The sequence below is a fragment of the Prionailurus viverrinus genome, chromosome B4 (genome assembly GCF_022837055.1).
Source record: "Prionailurus viverrinus isolate Anna chromosome B4, UM_Priviv_1.0, whole genome shotgun sequence".
Classification (NCBI taxonomy): Eukaryota; Metazoa; Chordata; class Mammalia; order Carnivora; family Felidae; genus Prionailurus; species Prionailurus viverrinus.
The window spans coordinates 138,632,115-138,654,146 of NC_062567.1; the positions used below are offsets into that span (position 1 = coordinate 138,632,115).

Here is a 22,032-nt window from a genome sequence, read left to right on the forward strand (position 1 = left end):
CACCGCGGAGGCCGCCGCCGCCGGCGCATCGCCACTACTGGCGAGGGTGGGCTCTGGAGGGTGTCCGATTACCAGTGCGCTCTGAGTGCAAGTGCTATGTGATTCATTATCAAATGTGACTCTTTTGAATAGTTTACTCTGCTCTGGGTTCAGTTCTACTGGTTTGAGGGTTGGTGGTTCTGAATTAGTCTCCGAGTTTGAAGGAAGAGGTAATGCATCTGATGGTTCAAGTTTAGGGGGAGATTTATCTCCTGAAAAAATTATAAATAAAGTGATTTTTGAAAACTGATAATTATAAAATCTATTATAAAACTTACTACAAATGTGAAGTCCACCAAAACACTAATTCAATTAGGAAACAAAGCATCACACATACTGTCCGCAAGCAGTGAAGGGCCCGTCGGGTCACACTGTGTGCGCTTCCCTAACACCAAAGACTGAGGTGGCCTGGCGCCCCGGGTCCGGGTGCGCAGGTGTAGAAAGTTCCTCTCTGAAAACAACTGGGAACGACTCCTTCACACATGTCGACAGTAACACATCATTCGAGTTCATGACAATTTCTGCGACCGACGATTCACTTACCTTGAGGAAGAAAAACAGTTCACTCAACTAGGGAGTCTAACGCGGCATTCCCACACAGTCCTGACCTGGGTCACGCGGTCAGCAAACAGGAGGACACGAGCGTGTCCGTGTGGTTTCTGACCAGGGTGTCCTAGGCCGATGATAAACCCATCTGATGAGTGGCGAGTGGCTGTGAGCGGCTCAGGGAAGCAGGAAACCCCCACTCAGCTCTCCAGACCCTTCACCCTCTACGCCACGTCCTGCAATGTTCTACTCTGGGCAGTTTTTCTAGAATCCGACTTCAAAACTAAAAAGTCTTTGGAAGATGACTATTGTAGCCTCATTTAAAAGGCTTCTTGACGCTACTGACGTAAAAACAAGAAGCCTGAAAAGCCCAGGGAACACGACTTCGTCACCTGGCCCTGGGAGGTCGGTCTGCTGGCCACCAGGGCCCGGAGAGGAGGCCCTCCGGCGGCAGCGAGGCAGGCTGGCCAGCAAGGGCACAGCCTCTAGGACCAGCCGCTGCCTGGGGCTACAAGACACGTGACCTACAGCCAAGAATAACAACTCATACGACCTAAGTGGGTATATTATCACTAGGTATGGTTTTTATTTCATCGAACCTGCAAACTGCCCCGAGGCCACTTGAAAAAATACAAGTCAGTACATCCAATCCAGTCATCCTGAAAACGGGAAGCTACTAAGTTCTGCTTCCGTCTCAGAGCAAACGTTTTGAGAATCCTCCCTTAACAACGTGACAGGTGCCTCAGCTCTGCGGGGCCACTCGAAGCTTGCCGGGCACGTCACAGGTGACCCAAACACCACGGGAGCATGTCCTCAGCAGAAAGCCGTATAAAGGGTCCGTGGCCGCACCGCTGCCCAGCAAACCGCGAGGCACGCTGGCGTGGAGTGAGAGCCTTCCTGCTCATCACTTCAAAGTCACCAACAGGTTTAGGCAAACAGCATTTACAAACCCCCCACCCGCAGGGGGCGCTGAGCAAACGGGACCCGCAGGGCACAAAGAGCTGCTCCCAGCTGCTCCCGGAAAGCTGCTCCCACAACCGGGGGCTGGGGGGGGGGGGGGGGGGGGCACTCTCGCGAGGAGCCTCGGCCACCCCTTCCCCGCACACTGCCTCGGCTCACCCGCCACCTCCCGTCCCCGCCTCCAGCCTCTCCTGGGGCCCCGCACCCCAGGCCCCGTCCTGACCCTGCACCAGACCGCCTGCCCCCTCCCTGCGGCAGACGGCCTCGGCGACACCAGGCGGTGACCGCTAGAGGCCGAGGGAGCGTCATCCCTCGCCAGGCTCTCCGGGCCCCTCTTCACGAGCCATCTCCACGCTACCAGTTGGGACTCCCATCCTGGCTCAGGCCCCCGGCCTGCCCGCTCCTGCCTGGGGAGCACCGCCCCAAGTGCCCACGTCCCTGCCAGGCACACAGGGGCCCTGGACCGCCGAGGTCACCCACACCTTCTCCAGCCTCTCATGCTAGGCCCATACTGGGCGTTCTCCTGCCCTTGCGTCCCTCGCCAGGAGCAAAGGTCGAGGCCTCGCCAGAAGGGCCTCCCTACCCCTCCTTCTACCCAAAGGCAGCCTGGGGCACAGCCATGACCACTCTGCTTGTCCATCGTCCCTGCTCTGCGGTCGGCCTGGGCAGCTCACTGGAAGCATCTCTGGGGTATGAACGGGGCAGGCGGAGGGGGCCAGGGGTCAAGGGCTACTCAGATGACCAGGTACAAACACCGCCACCTCCAGCTGCAAGACCCAGGCGGGTCGCTGAGCCCCTGAGCCTCACTTTCCTCATCCATACGGTGAGACAGAAGACAGCGCCGGTGACTGGTGAACCCCACGGCACCCCATCGGCCAACACCCTGCGCTGCCCGGCCCTTCAGAGGCGGCATCCCAGTCAGGACCCTGAGCAGAAACCATACTGGAGTTCGTAACAAATACGAACGTGGGGCACCTGGGGGGGTGCTCAGTCAGGTAAGCGTCCGACTCTTGATTTCAGTTCAGGCGATGAGCTCCCGGTTCGTGAATTGGAGCCCTGTGTCAGGCTCTGTGCTGAGATTCTCTCTCTCTCTCTCGTGCTCTCTCTCAAAATGAATAAACAAACTTTTGAAAAAATAACAAATACGAACGTTCTCGTGAAAGCTCACGGGCTGCTAAGAATTGTGTCATCTTACTGCATCTGAGAAACGCTCAATTACCTTCTAGAATGAACTCTATCCACCTCTCCGTTTGTAAACCTAAGCAACCACTCATTCACAACACAACGGCTCCCCGTTCAGGACGCCTACTTGAAACTAGCTGCTCCGGAAAAATCAGCAAAAACGCAGTTACGTCTGCAAGACCAGCTGTTCCCCGGCAACACCGACCAAACGCGTCTGCGTCGAAGCTACGGGAAGCTCGGGAAGACTCCAGTGTGAAGCATCGGCCACTTCCGACCCACAACCGCGCGCCGTCTGACCAGCACCCCTGCCTCGGGCTTCCTCCGCTCGCGATCCCAGAGGGAGAAAGCAAAAGACACAACACCGCAGACCAAGGGAGACCTCTCGTAAACGTGACGGGGCCCTCGCACGCTCCAGTGTCACTCGTGTAGGGAAAGCAGGGCCCGGCAAAGCGCAACCCCGCGGCCGAGCGGAACCCCGGCTGCGCCTTCAGGAAGAGAGAAAGGCACGGCCTTGACCCGTGAGGACAGAGCTCAAAGTACGGCCTAGATCCCAGTGACAGGACACGAGAGCCCCGGTCGGCGGCTCGGTGACAGCGCCCTGAGCCCTGCCAGCCCACAGCTCGTCCTCCCAAAGCCGCTGTCTTCACTGCTCTGCACCCAGCCAGTCACCTGGAACCAGACTCCGGGTAGAAGCGGGCCAAGCGCCCCGAGCAGCTCACGAGCCCACCGGCGCCTTGACGGGGCCTGCGGCGGTGACGGGGCCCACCCAGCTGCGCCATCGGCACGGAGAGCCGAGGCCGGGGCCCTGGCCCCAAAACGGGGGGGTGGGAGGAAGGGCTACCGGCAGGGCGACGCCCCCCACCCAGTTACGACGGAGACCGCGTCCTGTGGTGTGTGGATGCCACCGACGTCCCGCACCTGGTCTCTCGGAAGACGCTTGCTTCTGGCCTCACGGGAAGGATGGCAAGCTGCCCTCTACCCCCGCTCACGGTGTCTGCCCTGCCCGTCTTCTCCAACTTCCGCGGGAGGACCCCCCCACCCCCATCCAGAGGCCCTACTGCTTCCTCGGGGCCTCCCTGAAGGCGGCCTCGTCCTCCCCAGCACCCGTCCCCCCAGCCACGAGGGAGACACCCTTTCTGCGTGTTTACGCACTTTTAACAAGAGACCTGATGCTCCACACAGATTCCAGGCCGTCTTTTGTTAGAGCTCACCGCCGTCTTCCTTCAGAATGACCCCGGCACCACAGAGCAGCAAACGTGGGCTGCAGTGGGGGGCGCCCGCCCGGTGGGGACCCTGAGCCGTGCACCGAGACGGCCGGACGACTGGGGAAGACACCGCGTCCAGACCAGCCCTCCGATGACCGTGAATGACCGGTCGACAAGCTTTCCCCCAACTCACTCTTTTCAGGGCAAGTAACGTGCAAAGAGTGGTTTTTCCACGAAGAGCAAAAGAGCAGCTCAGCCAGAGCGCCTGCTCGGGCAGCGGGAGGGGGCTGGACAGAAGGGAGGAAGGCACACACCCCACTCCAGGCCTAATGACTGGGGCTGCCCTGACCCCCAAGGGCAATGTGGGTGCCAAAGGGGTGGGGGGGGGGGGGGGAGCAAAGCCCCTGCGAGCAAGTGCTCAGACCTGTCCTTCCTTCCCCGGCGAAGAACGCACAAGGGAAGACCGAGAGCCCGCATCTGTCACTCGGGGGGCCCAGGCCAAGGCCCTGTGAGCAGAAACCAACCAGGCCTGGTGCGAGGGGAAGCTGCACAAGTCTCAGCTGTGCGCACAAGCGGCCACTTCCAGGAGAAAGAGGAGCTCGAGGGCTGGAGCCGCCCCGCGGGGCAGCGCCACAGGGGGACCGTGTCAGGTTCAGGGGGACAGAAGGTCATCACCAACGGCCCCCTCCTGGGACTGGCTGCACGTGGGGCCGCCCCCGCCGACAGACGCCCACGGCCCGCGTAAGCGCTTTTCCAACGAGCCAACTAGAACGACTTTGTGCGCCTGTCCCGCCGCTCTTGCGGTCCGACTTTGGACACGCCGAGAGAAAGCTCGGACTCTGAGCCGAACCGCCAGCAACGCGGTGTGAGAGTCTCACTGCGCCTTCCCTTCCGGGACACCGAACGGGGCGGACTCTAAGATCAGGAGAGTGCAGAATAGCGAGGAGCTGCTTCTACCAGGTTCCCCCAGGTTCCAGGTGCTCAAACCACTGACCGCGCGTGTCCCGAGCACAAGGCCCGCCACCTACAGCCACCTACAGCCACCTGCGCGGAGGTTCACGTTAGTACCGGGGGGATGCGCTTCTTCCCAACTACTTCCTACCCGCAAACCCGTCCCCAGTGTCCAGCTCCTCTCCCGGACGTACGCCCCAGTTAAGGTCGCCAGCTGTCACCGCTGTGTGTGTGACACGTCGGAGGCCCACCAGGCAGCTCCAGGTCAGCTCCCCCCTCCCTGGCGACGGCGTGTGCGTCACCTTCCACCCTTTGGACGTCAGAGGGGAGGATTCACGTGACAGTGGCATCACGGCCCTCTCGGGAGCTGCTACGACCCACAAAAACAGCCATCACTCTTGTCACAGAAGCCACGTCTACCCTACAACCATTCTGGGAGGCGTACGAGGCCTAAACCACTGTTTTTAAATAGTTTTTCAGCAACGAGTTGGAAAAAGAGGGCTTATTCTGGGTCTTCAACTTTGTGACCACCTAAAGGCCGAGATGCAGCACGGTGGCACCGACCGTGACAGGAAACCAGCCCGGTGGGGACCCCGGGCAGGGAGGGATGGACACTGAGCGTGTGCTTACCTTCCTCCCCCGTCTCCTGCCCCAGCTGAGCACTTTCCTCTTCAAAGCTTCCAATACCTGATTCCGCGGGCGGGGGCTGGCTGTGCTGCTGGCTCAGCTTGTTCCGAAGGACCGCGATCTCCTTTTTCAGGAGCTTGGCCCGCTTGCTCCGAGACCCGCTGGACTTCATGGCGCACGTGAGGTCCAGCTTGTCCAGCAGCTCCCTTAGCTGCTCCTCTAGGACCATGTGGGCCCTGTTGGCTGGGTTCAGCAACCTGTCCACTGAAGTCGAAGGACACCCCGTCAGTCACCGGCTACCGGTGCCCCCCGAGACCACCTCGCCAGCACAGGCCCTGCCCGCGGGAGCCCCACAAGCCCCTCCACGCTCACTCCAAACCCGCGACGGGCACTGCCACAGGGAGACCAGCTTTCACCCCGTGGCTGTCCGGACTCCCCTGGAGGAAACCTCGTACGCCTGTGGCTGGCCGGCCAGGCACACAGGGACACGGTGCGCAGAAGGAAGGCTAGCGCCTCTCCCGGCGCGCGCCCGAACCACGCTCTCTGGTGAAGACCGGTGGAAGAGGCCCACCAGGGCCGCCCCCGAGGGAGGCGGGCTCTGCCAACCACAAGCCCGGGGCCACCCGTGCAGACGCTGTTTGGCCACCACAGCTCCCGTCTGAGCTCACCTCTGGACCCAGACCGCCGTGTGGCTCTACTAAAACTGGGCCACGCCATACGCTGGTAGTTTTCCATTTCGGGCACGTTTACTACAAAAATCCCTAGGGTTCTTGGTTTCAACAAAACGACAAAACTTATGAAGCACAAAATTACCTTAGATCAGTGAAAGGTGGCCAAGAAAGAAACCACTCTTTAGATCTAAGATAAAACGGGGAGCGAGAGGGAGACAGAAGCCACGGCACAACCACCAGGAGCAAGCGGCACCTTCCTCCACAAACAAGCGTTTGCTAAAATATCTGTGCTTTTCACGGAGTAACGTGACACCGGTACCGTGAAATAAATACGTAAGGAAGCCTGAAGCACAACAGGCCGGCTTGCGGCCCTGCTGTCTCCAGCACCACTTCACAAATGACAGAGCCTCAAAACCATTCACGTAACCAAAAATCACGTCCTCTGAAGCCCTAAAGATAATGGCCTGGCCCGTGGGCGTCGGCACGGCGTGAAATCGGCCGCTGCCCAAGCAGACTGGATGTGACGTGCATCCCGCTAGCTCGGCCACCTCCCCGCACGAACGCTGAGGAGACACGTTAGGACTTCTCGGCCGTGAACTTACCCCCAGTGAAAACCTGACTGTCAGACTTTTGCTGAGGAAACACCAATCACCCACTCGCCCGTCTCCTCAAAGACCCAATCCGCGGCAGCCCGCGAGCCCCTTCTTATTCCCGGGAGGTGGCCTAGCGGCTGCAGCGCGGTGGCCAGGGAAGGCACAGGGACCAGCCCCCGTCCCCAAGGACGGGAACAAGTGAACAGACAGACCACCGTGCCGCACCCGGGGCACACGCCGCGCTCGGAAGCCCGCACGGCCGGAGTCCAGCGGGCTCGGCACACGGCCACTCCTGAGGCCTTTCCTCAGCCACAGGCATCCCCGGAAGCAGACCGGGGCCCGCCCAGGGTGCAAACCCCAGCTGACCCGCTTCTCGGCCTGTAGCAGGCAGACCTCGGCTGTCCCCACTGCCCACACGGGTCCCTCCAGGCTCCTGAAACGTGCCCGCTCGGAACAGAAGTGTGCCAGGCGTGCAAAATACACAGCACGCAGTAAAGAAAATGTAAACGCCCGTGGAAAACACGCTAGGCAATTTTTACGTGGACGGTGTGCCCAAAGCATGGTACTTCAGGAGCGCTGGGTTAAAAACACGTCTAGGAGGTCAATTCCTTCCCCTCCTCACAAGGCTACTAGCAAACGTGCAGGACGCGTGCGGCCCGCGCGCTAGCCCCGCCGGGCCTCGCGGACACAGCCTGCGGGGAAGGACACTCTCCCGCCTGCGCCCGCGCCCGGGGCCGGTGCTTACCGTCTTCCCAGGAGAAAGGCCGCCGAGGGGCCGCAGCAGGCCGCTCAGGCAGGTGCATCCCCGAGGCCTCCTCGAAGCCGATGCTGTCGGCCTGGCGCCTGGCCTGCCTCAGAACAACACCGCCCTGATCGCGCAGCCTCACGGCGGCTCTATAAAACACCGTGTCCTTGGCATTGTACTTCATGCAGTTATCTACAATGAGATTAAAATCCTCCTCAAACTCAGTGAGGTGTCTATACCCTTGAGCTTCTAACCGTTTCCTCATTGTGGCAAAGTCCATGGGATGTTTAATGTGATCCAAATAATCTGGTACCTAATTTCAGGGAGGAAAAATAATCGTTTACAAACAAAGAAGGACGCTTATTCATCCTACATAAGCAACACACCCGCCACGTAACACGCGAGACACCCGCACGCACACGCGCACGGCCCTGAGGACTCTCGCACCCCCGGGGGCGGCGCCGACACGCGCCACATATACACCCCACGTCCCGCCAGGGGCCCCGCTCACTCAAGCTCCTTAAACCCAACACACGGCAACCGGTGCGCTCATCTGGGCGGACAGCCGCCAAACGACTGCTGCTCGGCTGCTCGCTGAGAGGCAACTTTCACCTCTCGTTTTCACTATCTTAACGAGACAGAACTTAAAGACCGCGTCCAGCAGAAACCGACGCCTAGCAGCTGAGCAGGCTTACGCGCTACCTAGGGAACGGGTACCGGAGAAGCCGCGGGGCGACCCCGACGCCAGCGCGTGAACACCCACCTCCTTCAGGCTCACCGGCTGGGCGAATATCCGAGCCGGGTCCTTCTCCTGCAGCTGGTCCAGCACGGAGCGCAGCAGCACCGTGAGCGGCGTCAGCCGCAGCTCCAGGGCCATCTGCTCCACCTTCACCTGCAAACACGGCCCTGGGTCACGCGGTCGCGCTCCCCGCACCGCCCGCCCGGGAAGGCCGCGCCCCCACCCCCCACCGCGGCCTCTCCCCAGGCGCACCCCCCGCCCCCGGCCCCCTCCAGGCCGGGGGCCCTCACGCTGCCCCGGGGGGGGGGGGGGGGCGCCTCCGAGGGGCGCCGGGCCTCACCTGCTCCCGCTTGAGCTTCTCCCGCTTGCGCAGGAGCTCGATGAGCAGCCGCGCGCGCTCCAGGTCGTGCCGCAGCCGCTGCCAGTACTTCAGCTTCTCTTTGGCAGCTTGAATCTCCTCGTCATTTTCTCTCTGAGGAAATTAATTGGAAGTCGGCCTCAGACCCTCCCAGGGGCAGCCACGGACCGCGCCGGCCCCGCAAGCCGGCCGGGGCGCCCACCCAGCGCGGACTCGCCCCACGGAGCGCCACGGGGTCTCCACGTGCCAAAGGGGCGTTTGCCGGCCCCGCTGGGCCAGGGGGAGCCCCCACGCACGCGCGGACACAGGCATCCCGACCCCGGCACCGGAGCAGGGGTCATGGGAAACCGGGAGTGGCCGGGGCAGCCCGGGGAGCAAAGCCCGCGGCTGAGACTGCTGCAGGGGAGTGGGGGGGCGCCCTGCCCAACACCCGCGTCACGCACCCACGCCCGCGTCACGCACCCACGCCCAACGGCTCTGAAACCGGCGGCCCGTGGTCGCCACTCGGTGCTTCCTTGGAGGGGCACACGTGCCACCGACCTCAGACGACCCCGGCCTACTCCGGTGTCTTCAAAGACAGAAACGCCACCTCCAAAACGCAAAGAGGCGGAAGGCGGCGGACGGCACACCGACGGCAGCCCTGCCCGGCGCACCTCCGACCGCAGCGCCAGGAAGAAACGCTCGGGCTACGACACCAGACAGGGCCACCAGTGAGCAGGCCCGTGGCAGCCGAGGACGTCCCCGTGACGGCCAGAGAGGACTTCCCCGCATGGGGGGCTGGGGGACACTCCACCTCCAGAAAGTTACAACCAAGGCCCCCCCCGTGCTCCCATCCAAGTGTCCCTCACTGCCTGGCCCGGCGCCGCGCCCTCCTCCAGGCTCCCACGCAGCCCACCCTTCCCTCCCTGTCCCTCGAGGTCTGCCCAGGCCGAGGGGCCACCGTCTGCTCCTGCGGCGGCCTCCTGTCCTCACCTACAGACCCCACCTTCCACCGCGGCACACGGCTAGCACCACCACGTGCCAGGAGCTGAGACCCCTCTCGGTCTGCGCCTCGGCTGAAGGCACCCCTCTGCCCGATCACAGCTCTCGGGCAGGCCCGGCGCAGACGGCAGAGGAAGAGGTGGTCGGGGCGTGGCGAGGGCACCCCTCCACCTGCCCCCGAACCTCAGCTCCACTTAGACACTCCCATCTGTCCCCTTGCGGGCTTCCAACAGCTGCCTGGGGCCTCCAGGCCACAGCAGCCCAGGGCGCCTACTGCAACCGCATACGTGTGACCTGGGCCGAGAGAAAGTCCCCACCTCGGCTGGCATCACCTCACCATTCCTGCAGACGGATGCACACCCACGGCCTCGGGCAGGGTGCTCACCATCAGATTCCAGAGCGTGTTCCACACTCATCAAACCCCCTTCTCGCCCTCTCTGGACCACTCTGCCCCTGGAGTCCCCCCCACCCAGACAGAGCTAAAGCAGCACACCCACCAGGCAGGGCTCTATCCCCTGGATGCCCCTCCCTCCTTGCCCGAGCGCAGAGCACCTGCCTCTGAGGCCACAAGCACGGGGCTGTGACACGATGCCCCAACCACAGGGCCTGTGGGCAGATGACGACCAACCAGGCTACGAAGACTCTCCCCACTAGCAAGGGGACAAGAAGGCTGGGCCGGAGCCTCCCCTCCAGGCGCTCTCTGGCCCTAGGGGGAGGCTGCCTCACCATCCATCCGCCAAATGCGAATCACAGAACCTCTTTTAATGTTACTGGAGTCTCAGGCGGGGGTGCGTGGCTGGCTCAGTCAGAAGAGCGTGCGACTCTTGATCTCGGGGTCGTGGGTTCAAGCCCCACGTTGGGTGTAGAGATTATAAAGAAACTTTAAATAAAGGTGTCAGGCATGGAACAGGGCACTTAGCTAACTCGGTTGGTAGAAAGAGAGTCTCTTCTTGAGGATGTGGGTTCCACCAAGCCCTACGTCGGGCCTGGAGCCTACTTTAAGAAAAAAAAAAAATGTAAAAAGCTCAGGCATTAAGTTAACATTAACAGCAGCTGTATAAACAGCTGGTCAGTAAATTAAAAAGTAGATTTAGAAAACCAAATCCCCCCAAAAGCATCTGAAAATCACCTTGTCCATTAGTCTGAATGAACAGTCTGAAAACATCAACCGAAAGGGTGTTCAGCCTGGTGACCCTACGCAGCAGGAGAGAGCTGGTGGGTGCCACCTGCCGTGTCCCTGCTGCACTCATGCCCCGCACGGGGGACGACAGGGCCGCCGCGGAGGGCCGCTCTCCTCACACGACCGCCTGCAGCACAGGACCTGACCCCAATGCGCACGGCTTCACCTACATAAAAGGGCCTGAGTTTCTGGACTCTGCTCTTCAGCAATCTTTGTTTCCTACATAAAAACCTATCCCGGAAGACTCCAGAAAGCAGGAGAAAGGCCAAGTGTTTTCTGGTACCGAAACGCTACCAGGAAAGAGAATGCTAGAAGATCATGTTAGCCACCTTCCACCTGACAAATGGGAGGACACCTGGGGGGGGGGGGGGGGCAGGCCAGCCCCAAGGGGTGAGGGCCCCAGCACATCTACCCGAGTCCCAGGGTGCCACCAAGGACGTAAGACCCCAAAGAGGCAGGGCTCCCTGCCCCTGAGGCAGGGTGCACAGAGGAACCCAGGTCTCAGTGCTGAGCCTCACGCCTGCAGCAGCAGGGTGGGTGGCGAGAAGCCGTGCCCCTGGCACAGGAGGGGGACTGTGCTGTCCTAAAGCCGGCAGAGAGGAACCAGAGACGCACCTGTGACAGCTGGAGGCACTGCTGGCTCCAGGGCCTGAGAACAAGACAGACAGGAGCCTCGCTCTCCCCCTGCCCACTGACCCTCACCCAAACCAGGATCTCAGGACGGTGAGAAGAGGCTCTGGAGGGGGTCGCCATGAAGGTCCCCGGGAAGGTGCCCACAGGGACCCTGCGCTCAAGGCCAGCCCAGAAGAGCCCGGCCGGATCCTCGAAGACTGCCGTGCACAGCAGCACCCGGGAGGCCAACCTGACGCCCCTCGTCTGCCCGGACGTGAGCGACCTCACCCTCAAACCAGCTCGTCCCGTCCACCCATCTGTCCCCCACCAGGTCAGCCACGGGAGGGAAGGGCTGCCCCTGATCTCCTCCACAGCCCAGCTCAGAGCGGGCGTCCGGAAATACAGACAAAGTTAAACCCTAACATCAAGTATTTCTGAATTTTCAAAACCACGTGAACATCACACCAAGCCCCACATGTTCCGCGCGGAACATTACTGTTCCGGACCCTGCAGAGAAGTCAGCCCCTACAGGGTGACGCAGGAAAGCACCGTCTGGGAGCAGAGGGAGGCAAACGGGGGTGCCTGTGCAAGCCACACGGGGGGTGGGGGGGGGGGTCTGACAACCGTGCCACTAACTCACCCCTGCAGGCATCCACCCCGCAGGCCAAGCCAGGTACGCTCCAGGGGGTTCAACGCTGGAGTCATACAGACTCAAATCTACGCGGTTCCTCGTGCCAAGGACACGAACACTCCCACATCTCATCTTCCTGTCCCTACACACTGATTTCATACGTGGTAGCCCCAGGCCGGTCGCTTCCACTGGCTCACCCGTCCCATGGGCACAAAGCCCCGAAGGGGAACACCAACTCCATTCCCAAAGGGAGGAGGGACACACAGGACACACAGGAGGGACGGCTGATCGAAGCAGCCATCACTAACAAAGACCCCCGGTGTGACATAAGGTTAACCGGGGATTCTGACCCCCAGACCCAAGCGTGTGTGGGATGCACACGGTCCCCAGGGTGGGCAGCATGCCTAAGACACAAGGGATGTATCCACAGCAGTCCGCGACCCCAGTGCACCTCAGGACATTCGCACAGCCGGGCCTCACGTGCACATGCGCCCAGCGTAGCCAAGACTTCAGATTAAGTGGGCCCCCTTCAGTGTACTGGAATGCTCGACCCAGCACCTCTGCCCCAGCCACGCGGGACCGTCCATGGACGTGACTCGGATGGCACTGCAGGCACCAGGCACTGGCCCGGACCACCACACCCTCAGGAGGGCATCGGGCCCAAGAAGCACACCCTTCCTTCCCCCAGATGGAAGAGGGTCAAGAGCAACCCCACAGAGGCCCAGAATCTTCGATTTAGCTGTGGGTTTCAAAAGTATAAAAGAGATATCAAGATCCATCAGTTTTTTTAACCGAGCACTTAAACATGTTCGTGTTTCACCTTTTTGTGTCACCATAGGACCAGAAAAAGTCCAGGTGATGGGCTCCCTAGGGCTGGCCCCATCCCCCAGGCCAGGGGCAGGGAGGTGGAGAGGGACACGCTCGCCCGGGTCTCCAGCCGTGACCAGAAGGAGGAACGGCAGAGACGGGAGGGCCTCTCCCCGGAGGGGAGAGGGCGAACGAGTTGTCCGCGTGCTCCACGGCCGCACGCTCTCCAGGCCGCGGCTCTACCGCACTGGGAGGGACGGGTTCGCACCTGCTGCAGCCGAGCAGCCTCCGGGAAGCTGTGGCCCAAGCCCAGAGCACAGCAGAGGGGCTGACTCCAGCCCGGAGAACCCCACCGACCGGGACCCCTGTGGATCCGGTGTCCAACCGCATCTGTGTCCCCTCCGACACACTCAGCCACCTGGCAACCCAGGATCGAGAGAGACAGAGAGAGAGAGAGCGTGCGGACAGCCTCCGAGGTGACGGCAGCATGGCAGCCGCAGCCATCCGACGTGAATGTGCTGGAAGGTCAGTCCCCGCACGTGCCCAGAGGGGCAGACAGGCAACGAGGGGGGCCCGCTCTCTGCTGCGTCCTCCGCGCTTCGCAGCCCGAGGCCAGTCGCGGACACAGCTCTTCCCCCCTACAGAGCTGCCCGCTCCCCTCAACATCAAGTGCGCCAACCCAGAATTTGGGGCGATGCGCCGAAAAGCCATTTCTGTATTCAATTTATTTTTGTGACGTCTCACAGAGCCAATTTCTTACTTTCTAAATTCGTTCTTTCAGAACTGCTTTACACCATCAGATGGTTCTACAAACCAAATTTACTAAAATTCAACGGCCTGATTCATTTTGCTTTTAAAAACCAACTCCTGGAGCGCCCGGGTGGCCCAGTCCGACTCTTGGTTTCGGTTCAGGTCATGATCTCGCGGTTTCCTGAGCCGGGGGCCCGCATCGCGCTCTATGCTGACAGCACGGAGTCTGCTTGGGATTCTTTCTCTCTCCCTCTCTCTGTCCCTCCCCTGCTCGCACTGTCTCACTCCAAAAAATAAATTAAGAAGCTTAAGAAAAAAAAGCAAACACCGTTTCTTCTCACTCACCCAGCTTTCCTCTCCTTCCCCGCCCACTGCGGTCACCGCGAAACGGCCTTCAGAGCAAAGCCCTGAAAACAAACCGCTCCCTGCACATATCCAAACCCGAACTCCCAGCCCAGCACACAGGCATGCGTCCGAGGGGCCCAGGCCTCACCTCCTGTGGCTCCCGCCCGACGTGGCCAGCACGGTAATGACTTCCCTGGGCATCCCCAACATGTCCAGAGACATGAGGTGACACAGACAGAGGAGAGTCGTTCGCACAACCCGCAGCTCAGACAGCCCAGGGCACACACGGGTCCTCCTGCACTTCTAGAAGCGGCCCGGGCCGGGGCTCGCGGACGGGGAGTCTGGGGCCTGACGGGCTGGCAACACACGCAGCCTCCAGCAGGCGCTGCTCCCGGGAGTCGCAGGGACCGCTCAGCGCGTCAGGAGGGCAGGCGACGCTGAGGGCAGAGGACCACGTACCTGCTGCGTGCTCCTCTGGGACTGCAGGCTGGACTGGAGTCGCCGCAGCAGGGGGGCGCCGTTCCTCGACAGCCTTTTGAGCAGCCAGTAGCTGTGGGCTCTCTCCACAAACTGCTTCTTCCGCTGAATGGCCACCTGATTCGCAATCCTATTTAATCTAAAACATGGAAAAACTCAGAGTTTAGCTTCAAAGGAGTGCATGAACGTTTCATCGTAGAAACTAGGAATGACAGGGTCGCTCTTCACAGACCGCCGTCCACACCTTCGCGGCCACTCTCAGCCACGCACACTGCTATCTCATGCCGTCCCCAGTCTGCTGGGCACAGCCCGACCCGCAGCCGCCCACAGCCTCCACCCGCTGCTAACTCACTTGAGGGCCTACCAGACCAGACACGGAAATACGCTGAGCAAACCTCTCAGGTCCTTACGCACTATGTAGGCCACACGTGCCGACCGCATCCAGCGACCGATTAAAACTGTTGCGAAGGGTGGGGGTGAGGGGGGCACGGGTGTCCCCTCCAGTCACCTCAAGAGGGAAAGAGAGGGGACAGCTGGGGGCCAGGGCTGACGGTGGCATCTGCAAGACTGTCGGGAGACAGGACCCTTGCAGGGGCCATAAAATGCAAAGGGTGTGTGAAAACACTTGCGTGGAGGGAGTGCTCACTTCAAAACCCCTCAAAGGCCAGCCAAAGCATTTCCACAGCCCTGTTATCCTTCCTGCTGAATCAAAGCAATGATTCATCAATTTGACTCACAAGGACACCGAAAGAGAATATCGATTCGGTCATAAACTAAACACTTAATGAAAATACAAATGAAACAAGATGTTCCTCATTGAACACCAAACATCAAAACGTCAGGACGAAAACGAGAAATTTTAAGGCTGCATTTTTTAGAGAACGCAAATCTAAGTTTTACAAAATAATCAACGACCAAAAGTCCGAACACCCCCAGCTCTGCTGTGTCCAGACCCACAAAGGCCTTTCCCTTAAAAACAATGGCTCTACGGGGCACCCGGGGGGCTCAGTCGCTTAAGGGTCCCGCTCTTGGTTTCAGCTCAGGTCATGATCTCACAGTCTGTGGGTTCAAGCCCCACGTCGGGCTCTGTGCCGACAGCATGCAGCCTGCTTGGGATTCTCTCTCTCCTCTCTGCCCCTCCCCCACTCTCTCTCTCAAAATAAATAAACTTTAAAATTAAAAAAAAAACAACAGTCCCAGCTCCTTTCCAAGACCGTTCCAAATCACGCTGTCGGTCGGCCTCTGTGCCGAGGTGGCCAAGGGCACGCCTCCTGCACGGCTGCCCTCCTCCTGGCGTCAGTAAGACCCACACGCCATGCGGAGAACGAGTACCGTGTCGACTGCAAAGCGCGGCTCCAGTGTCTGTCCCACACAGGGACCCGATACCAAGGAACCGGCTGAGGGGACCGGTATCGGGTCCCTGTGTGGGACCCTGTGTCAGACACAGGCCAGGGGCTTTGCCAGAGCGGCCTTGTCAAACCCCAGAGGAAGACACCGAGAGCCTTCTGGGAGCAGATGCAGAACCCGAGCTCGGGTCTGTCCACGGCCTGACCGTGACTACGGGGCCACGGGTCTGCACATTCAAGGACGCTGGGTCTCAGAGCCTCAGCAAGAGGCCGGGGGGAGGACACCTGTCGGCAGCAGCCCAGAGCATCTCGGACGTTGCCGAGGGCGCCAGCAGAAGCCCCTGGGGGGCACCTGGATTCTGCTCGAGGCCCTACCCGCAGCGCTCCTCGTCCGCAGGTGGGGTTGTGCAGTCCCGGGCACCCCGTGGGTGCTGTCTTTGGCTGGGTCTTTGTCTGTTTCACCATCCTTCGCTGAGGCATGCTCCGATGCAGGGAGGTGCACGGATCGTACGGACACAGTTCAGAGGATCTGTACATACGCAGACAGGTGTTCTGACACAAGCACACGCTCCGTTATTTCAACGGTCAAACGAGGCAACGTAAATAAGAGTGTTTCTTAACAGAAAGAAATGCTGTTTAACAACAGCTTATAAAGATTCTGAACCTCACGAAACAAGCCACCAGACTCAGGATTTCTGAGCCACAATCAGCTCACAGACCTGAGCAACAAGGCTTTGATGAAAACCTATCACGAGGCGTCCCAGGGTATCTGCCGAAGAACCGCAATCTGAGCGGGTTCTGCTTCACGAGCTCCGAGTCCCAAAGAAGCGGGGCAGGCGTGGGGCACCGAGGCCGCGGCACAGGCACCCAGCACGTGCCTCCCAGGACGCAGCGGGGCCAGCCCTGAGCAGACCCCCCTCAGCCCTGCACCTGGCGAGCCCCCGGCCCAGCGACCGGCGCGCAGCAAGTGGAGGGCGGAGGGACGCGCCAAACCACACGAGAAACGCTCCCCACGCAAGCCTGCAAGGGACGGGGCCCCCCTCCCTCAACAGTGGAACTCCAAAGGGAAAGAGACCAAAGGGGCCTTTACGAGAGGAGAGACAGAAAGGACTCATGGGATTTCGAAAGCACAGCACAGCCTGGGGCTCGGAAAGAGGGTAAGAAGTTGAGTACCACACGGGGGAAGACAGAGGTAGACCTGGGGACAGGAAGGGGTTGCGGGAAGGGCCGGGGGCTGGTCTGTCTTCTCCAGCACACGGTGGTAACAAGGGTGTCTACCCTGTAATATGCACTTGTTTAATGTTTCTTTCTTGTTTTGTTTTTTACTCTGAACATTGTTTTAAGAAATACAGTATTTGGCAAGGGTGCATCAAAAGGATCACAAGTTTGATCTTCTCAAGCCTTTCTGAACGGATCTCCTACACAATGTGCCTCCAGATGAAAGATAACCAGGCTTCTGGAAAAACTGAGGGAGGACCCAACGAAGGGCAGATGACTAAACATCAGCTTAAAGTGAGCACCTTGGGGGTGCCTGGGTGGCTCATTCAGTTGAGCATCGACTTCAGCTCAGGTCATGATCTCGCGGTCCGTGAGTTCGAGCCCCACGTCGGGCTCTGTGCTGACGGCTCGGAGCCTGGAGCCTGCTTCGGATTCTGTGTCCCCCCCGTCTCTGCCCCACCCTTGCTTGTGCTCTGCCTCTCTCTGTCTCTCAAAAATAAATAAATATAATAAAAAAAAAATTTGTTTTAAATAAATAAAGTGAGCACCTCGCTACGATAAAATTGCTCTTACACCATCTACTTACGTATGTGACCAGGAAGCAGACTCCCGTCCACGGTAGCGGGAAGCAGGAACAGAATTAAGGGAGAGCGTGTCTCATCGGAGCAGGAAGGACATCCGTCCACGAAACAACACCCAGTCACCTCGGCCCATTTCCTCAGAGCTGCGCCCAGCACATACCGCTCACGGAAGAATCCCGCTGAAGCGCATGCCGGCAGACGCGACGCCACCCGATCAGGAAGAAACCTCCACCCTCGAGGCCCAGCGACAACCACAGAACAGCAGTCACCCTTGGCGGGAAGACACCGATGCACAAGGCCTGACGACCCAGGTTCCACTCAACTCACTTTCAGAAATGATGAGCCTTGTAACCTGTGCCTACGTTGAATATTCCAGGTGACACGTTTCTGCTATTTGCTCTTAGGGTGAAAACGCTGGATTTCAACTCAAAAACGTGGACGGCACCACAATGCTTTTCAGAACTATTTTGGTGGGTGATACGCCTCAGAAAGGAGAAAGGCTGACTCATAAGGCGCGAAGCATCCGGCTGGGGGATGTGCCCGGCGGCCCGGCCAGCACAGGAGGGCCTGGGCACGGCATGAGGGCGCACAGGGCAGGCGAGCCGGGACCCGGTTAAAGTGCCAATCGTGGCAACGGATGTGGGAAAAGCACCCGCAGGAAAACACGGCCCCTCAAAACAGAGCGGAAGCACGCAGACGACCTCAGCACGATCACAGTACTGATTTTAGGAACGGAATTGACAGTTTCACATTTTCCTCCCGCCCCCAAAAGAAAAGGAAAGCAGACAGTTTTTCAGAAGAGCTCGGCCACTGGAAGACCAGGCAACGCAGCCCCTGCCGACAGCCGGGGGCGAGGGACGCGGACGTCCCGGCACAGGGATGCAGGGCAAGGCAGAGGCCTGGCTCAGGGGCGAACACACTCACGAAACAGAAACGACGCAGCAAACCGGGTCCGTTCGGGTATAAAATGACACCGCCCACCACGAGCAAGGGGGTCTGTCCCAGGAAGCCAAGTGTGCTCTTGAGATTACAAGTTCTATCAGGACTCACACAGCGACAGACTCGAGGGCAGAACGTGACGATCTCAACAGGTGCGGAAAAGCAGCAGGTCAACCTCCACCCACGACCCAAGACTCACAGTGAGGGGCAGGGGCGAGGGGCGAGGGGCGAGGGGCCCGCCGGCAGGGCTGGGAGAGGCTCCTCCCCAGACCCGGAGCGACAGGCTCGCAGGGAGACGCTTCCCAAGATGGGAACCAAGACCAAGAAGCCCACCCTACCGGCTCCCGCGAGAACAGCGGGCACGAGAGGCAAACGAAGGACCGGAAGTGCAAGCCTTCCCGAGGGAAGGAAAGTACAAAACGTCACTGAGCGGCATCGAGGAAGACTTCCGCGGAGACGCTCAACGATCAGCAGTGCTGGCAAGAAAAGGACGAGGCATAAGAGATACACAGATCGCCTCCAAACCGGTCTGCACCCTCCGCGGAATTCCCAGATCCCGAGGGGCTCCGTCAGGAAACCTGACAAGATGCCTCCAAAGCGTGCACGAAGGAACCACAGGTGACCAAGAGCCACACTCACGTCTGAAGAGCCTGCCCTGGAGCCGCAGGCGGCCGAGGGAGCAGAGCCGCCGGCCCACCGGAGGAAACTGGCCCGGGGCTGGAAGAGCTCACGGACCTCTCGGGAAAGGAGAAATTACTCAACGGCGAGCGAAAACTCAGCTCTCCACGCTGACGAATCAAGCCACACACATACCTCGTTAAGAAACGCACCCCCAAGTGACTGAAGACGTGGACTGAGACACAGATCCAACAGGTGGCCCAGGCCTCGACGGACGTGCAGGGACACGTCGGGGAACTGGCCGCCCTGGGCGCTGACCCCCTGCAGGGAGGCCAAGCACAGCCAAGATACAGCCAACAAATCAGGAGACTGGTCGGCGCTGGGGCCAGAGGAGACAGGAGGGACGTGGACAGGGAAGCCGTGTGGAAGCTTTTAGAAGAAAACCCTGAGGTCTCCAGGGAAATGAAGGGTTATTTAAACAAGATATGACGGCACAAACCACAAAACAAAGCAAATACACACCAATGGAAAATAAAAGTCAAACCCTTGTAAAGTGCCAGGACCGAGGCAAGCATATCCGCTCCAACCCCATCAAATCAACTCCGGGCTGGCGGACCTGGTCTGCACCGAAGTCAGATAAAGACCGGAAAAACCAACGGGTGGCGAAGCCTGCTCACACCATCATCTTCTCAGACGCCGTCCACAAAAATAATCTGATAAACCACAACACATTATACTAATCCAAAAGAGTTAAAAAAACAAAAACAAAAAAACAAAAACCTGGACCTATACAAACAGCAAAAACACAGCTAATTGGAAAAAAACACACTACTGGGGCACCTGGGGGCTCAGTCGGACTCTTTTTCGGCTCAGGTCATGATCTCACAGTTCACGGATTTGAGCCCCACATCGGGCTCTGTGCCGGCAGCAAGGAACCTGCTTGGGATTCTCTCTCTCCCGCTCTGTCTCTCTCAAAAAATAAACTTAAAAAAAAAAAAACCACACTACATTTTTTATGAGAACACCATGAACTCCCCCAAGACATTAAAGCAGCCCTGGTGAGGCAGCAAGGCAGGCCTGCTCGTGTCTACGGGAGACCAGTGGCATGGAGTCCAGGCTTCAGCAGGGACGTGGCCATCCCGAGAAGTCAGGCCTGGACCCGCACGTGGGGAGGGTGCTGAATAACAAGTGGGCCGGCCCTACGCAGATCAGGGTTCAGCAGGGATATGATATGGTGTCCTTGTCAGGCAGGACGGCCAGAGGTCCAAGGACGGGACGTGAGCGGTGGAAGCCGTCAGAAATGGCCCCGGTGACCAGCCGGGAAGGACTTGTACTTGGGGGAAGACCCAAAACCAGACCCCACCGCCCCCAACATTAGGCTGCAGGAGGGCTACGGAGGGTTCCCTGCTGGAGGACGTCCAGGGGTGGGGAGGGAGTCCTCAGACCAGACCCAGGACGAGACGGTAAAAGTAACAAAGTTCAGTTCATCAAGACACCAGCACGTCACGGTCGTGTTCTTAAGAATTCTTACCTGTTCTCTACACGGACGTGTTAATGGATGAAACGAGATGACCGGGGTCTGTCTCCAAACGATGGGAAGGAAGAGACAGGCAAGGGTGGCCGCGAGTACAGTGACTTTTGGGGGCAGGCTCTCCCTGCTCTGCAGATTTCCAAATTTGAAAAGACTTTTTACAGACAAGGGCACCTGGATGGCTCAGTCGGTTTAGCGTCCGACTCTGGCTCAGGTCATGATCTCAGGGTTCAAGGTTCGAGACCCACACCAGGCTCTGTGCTGACAACTCAGAGCCTGTCTTGGATCCCCTGTCCCCTCTCTCTCTGCCCCTCCCCTGCTCACACTCTCTCCCTCAAAAATCAGTAAACATTTTTTTAAAAAAACTTTCTACAGACCTAAATAAGAATGAGAAGTCAAGGGAAAGAGAAGTGGAGATCCGCGATGAGCACAGCGTAGCCGCGTCGCCACGCAGGCCTCCACGGCCACGCGCATGCGCACAACCCCCGCCGTCCCTGCAGGCTGCAGCCGAGAGGGACACACCAGCTCGCACCAGTCCCCAAAAACGCCTGGCTCTGAAGCCAGCCAAGAGAACTCCCACACCAGCAGCGTGGTCGTCCGTGATGCCACCCACCCACCTCCAGACCCAGGGTGACACCAAAATATGAGACGCACGACAGCACTGTGTTCAAAGTCAGCGTGCAAACCAGTAGCAGGCCACATTTGCACAAAGACCAGAATACGGACCGGAGGAAGTCACCCTGATTCACAGTAAGTGGCTGCCGTGAGGGGTGGAAGTGGAAGGGCCCAAAGGGACTTGGAAGTGTTCCTTTAACGTCATTTCTTTTTTTTTCAATGCCAAATTTGATAAGCACGCGTGTTAGTCTCCACTTTTCTTTTAATTATTTTTAATGTTTATTTCTGAGAGAGAAAGAAGAGAGACAGAGCATGAGCAGGGGAGGGGCAGAGAGGGAGGGAGACACGGAATCCGAGACAGGCTCCAGGCTCTGAGCCGTCAGCACAGAGACTGACGTGGGGCTCGAACTCATGAACCGGATCATGACCTAAGCCGAAGTCAGACGCTTAACCGACTGAGCCACCCAGGTGCCCCTCTCATTTGGTTTTAAAACTTTTTATATAAAAACTGTGGGAAACAAAAAAAAATGCAACTAAAAAGCTACTTTCCCTCCACGTGGCAGCCACTGAAAGATGGTGCTCGTGACGCCCTGGGGCCATCCCTGAAGAGTGCGATTTTAGATCCCACCCTCCCAAAGAACACGGTCTTGAGTCCTTACAAGGGACACAACTCACTTTCGCAACAGCTCAGAGGTCAAATGGAGGTCAAGGTGGCAAGAGTGAAATCCAACCCCTGTGACCTGAAAAGGCCAGAAGTTGCCTTGGGAGGGAAGTGGTTCTGCACC

General features: G+C 59.2%; 1 protein-coding gene across 1 annotated transcript in view; it reads right to left on the reverse strand.

Annotated features, from left to right (window-relative positions):
* The window catches only part of BRD1 (bromodomain containing 1), a 39,491-nt gene that overhangs the window by 10,829 nt on the left and 6,630 nt on the right, over positions 1-22,032 (reverse strand). Inside the window, 5 exon segments of the mRNA XM_047866373.1 lie at positions 5,514-5,774; positions 7,520-7,832; positions 8,283-8,411; positions 8,599-8,730; positions 14,382-14,538. Coding sequence (XP_047722329.1) covers positions 5,514-5,774; positions 7,520-7,832; positions 8,283-8,411; positions 8,599-8,730; positions 14,382-14,538 — 992 coding nt within the window.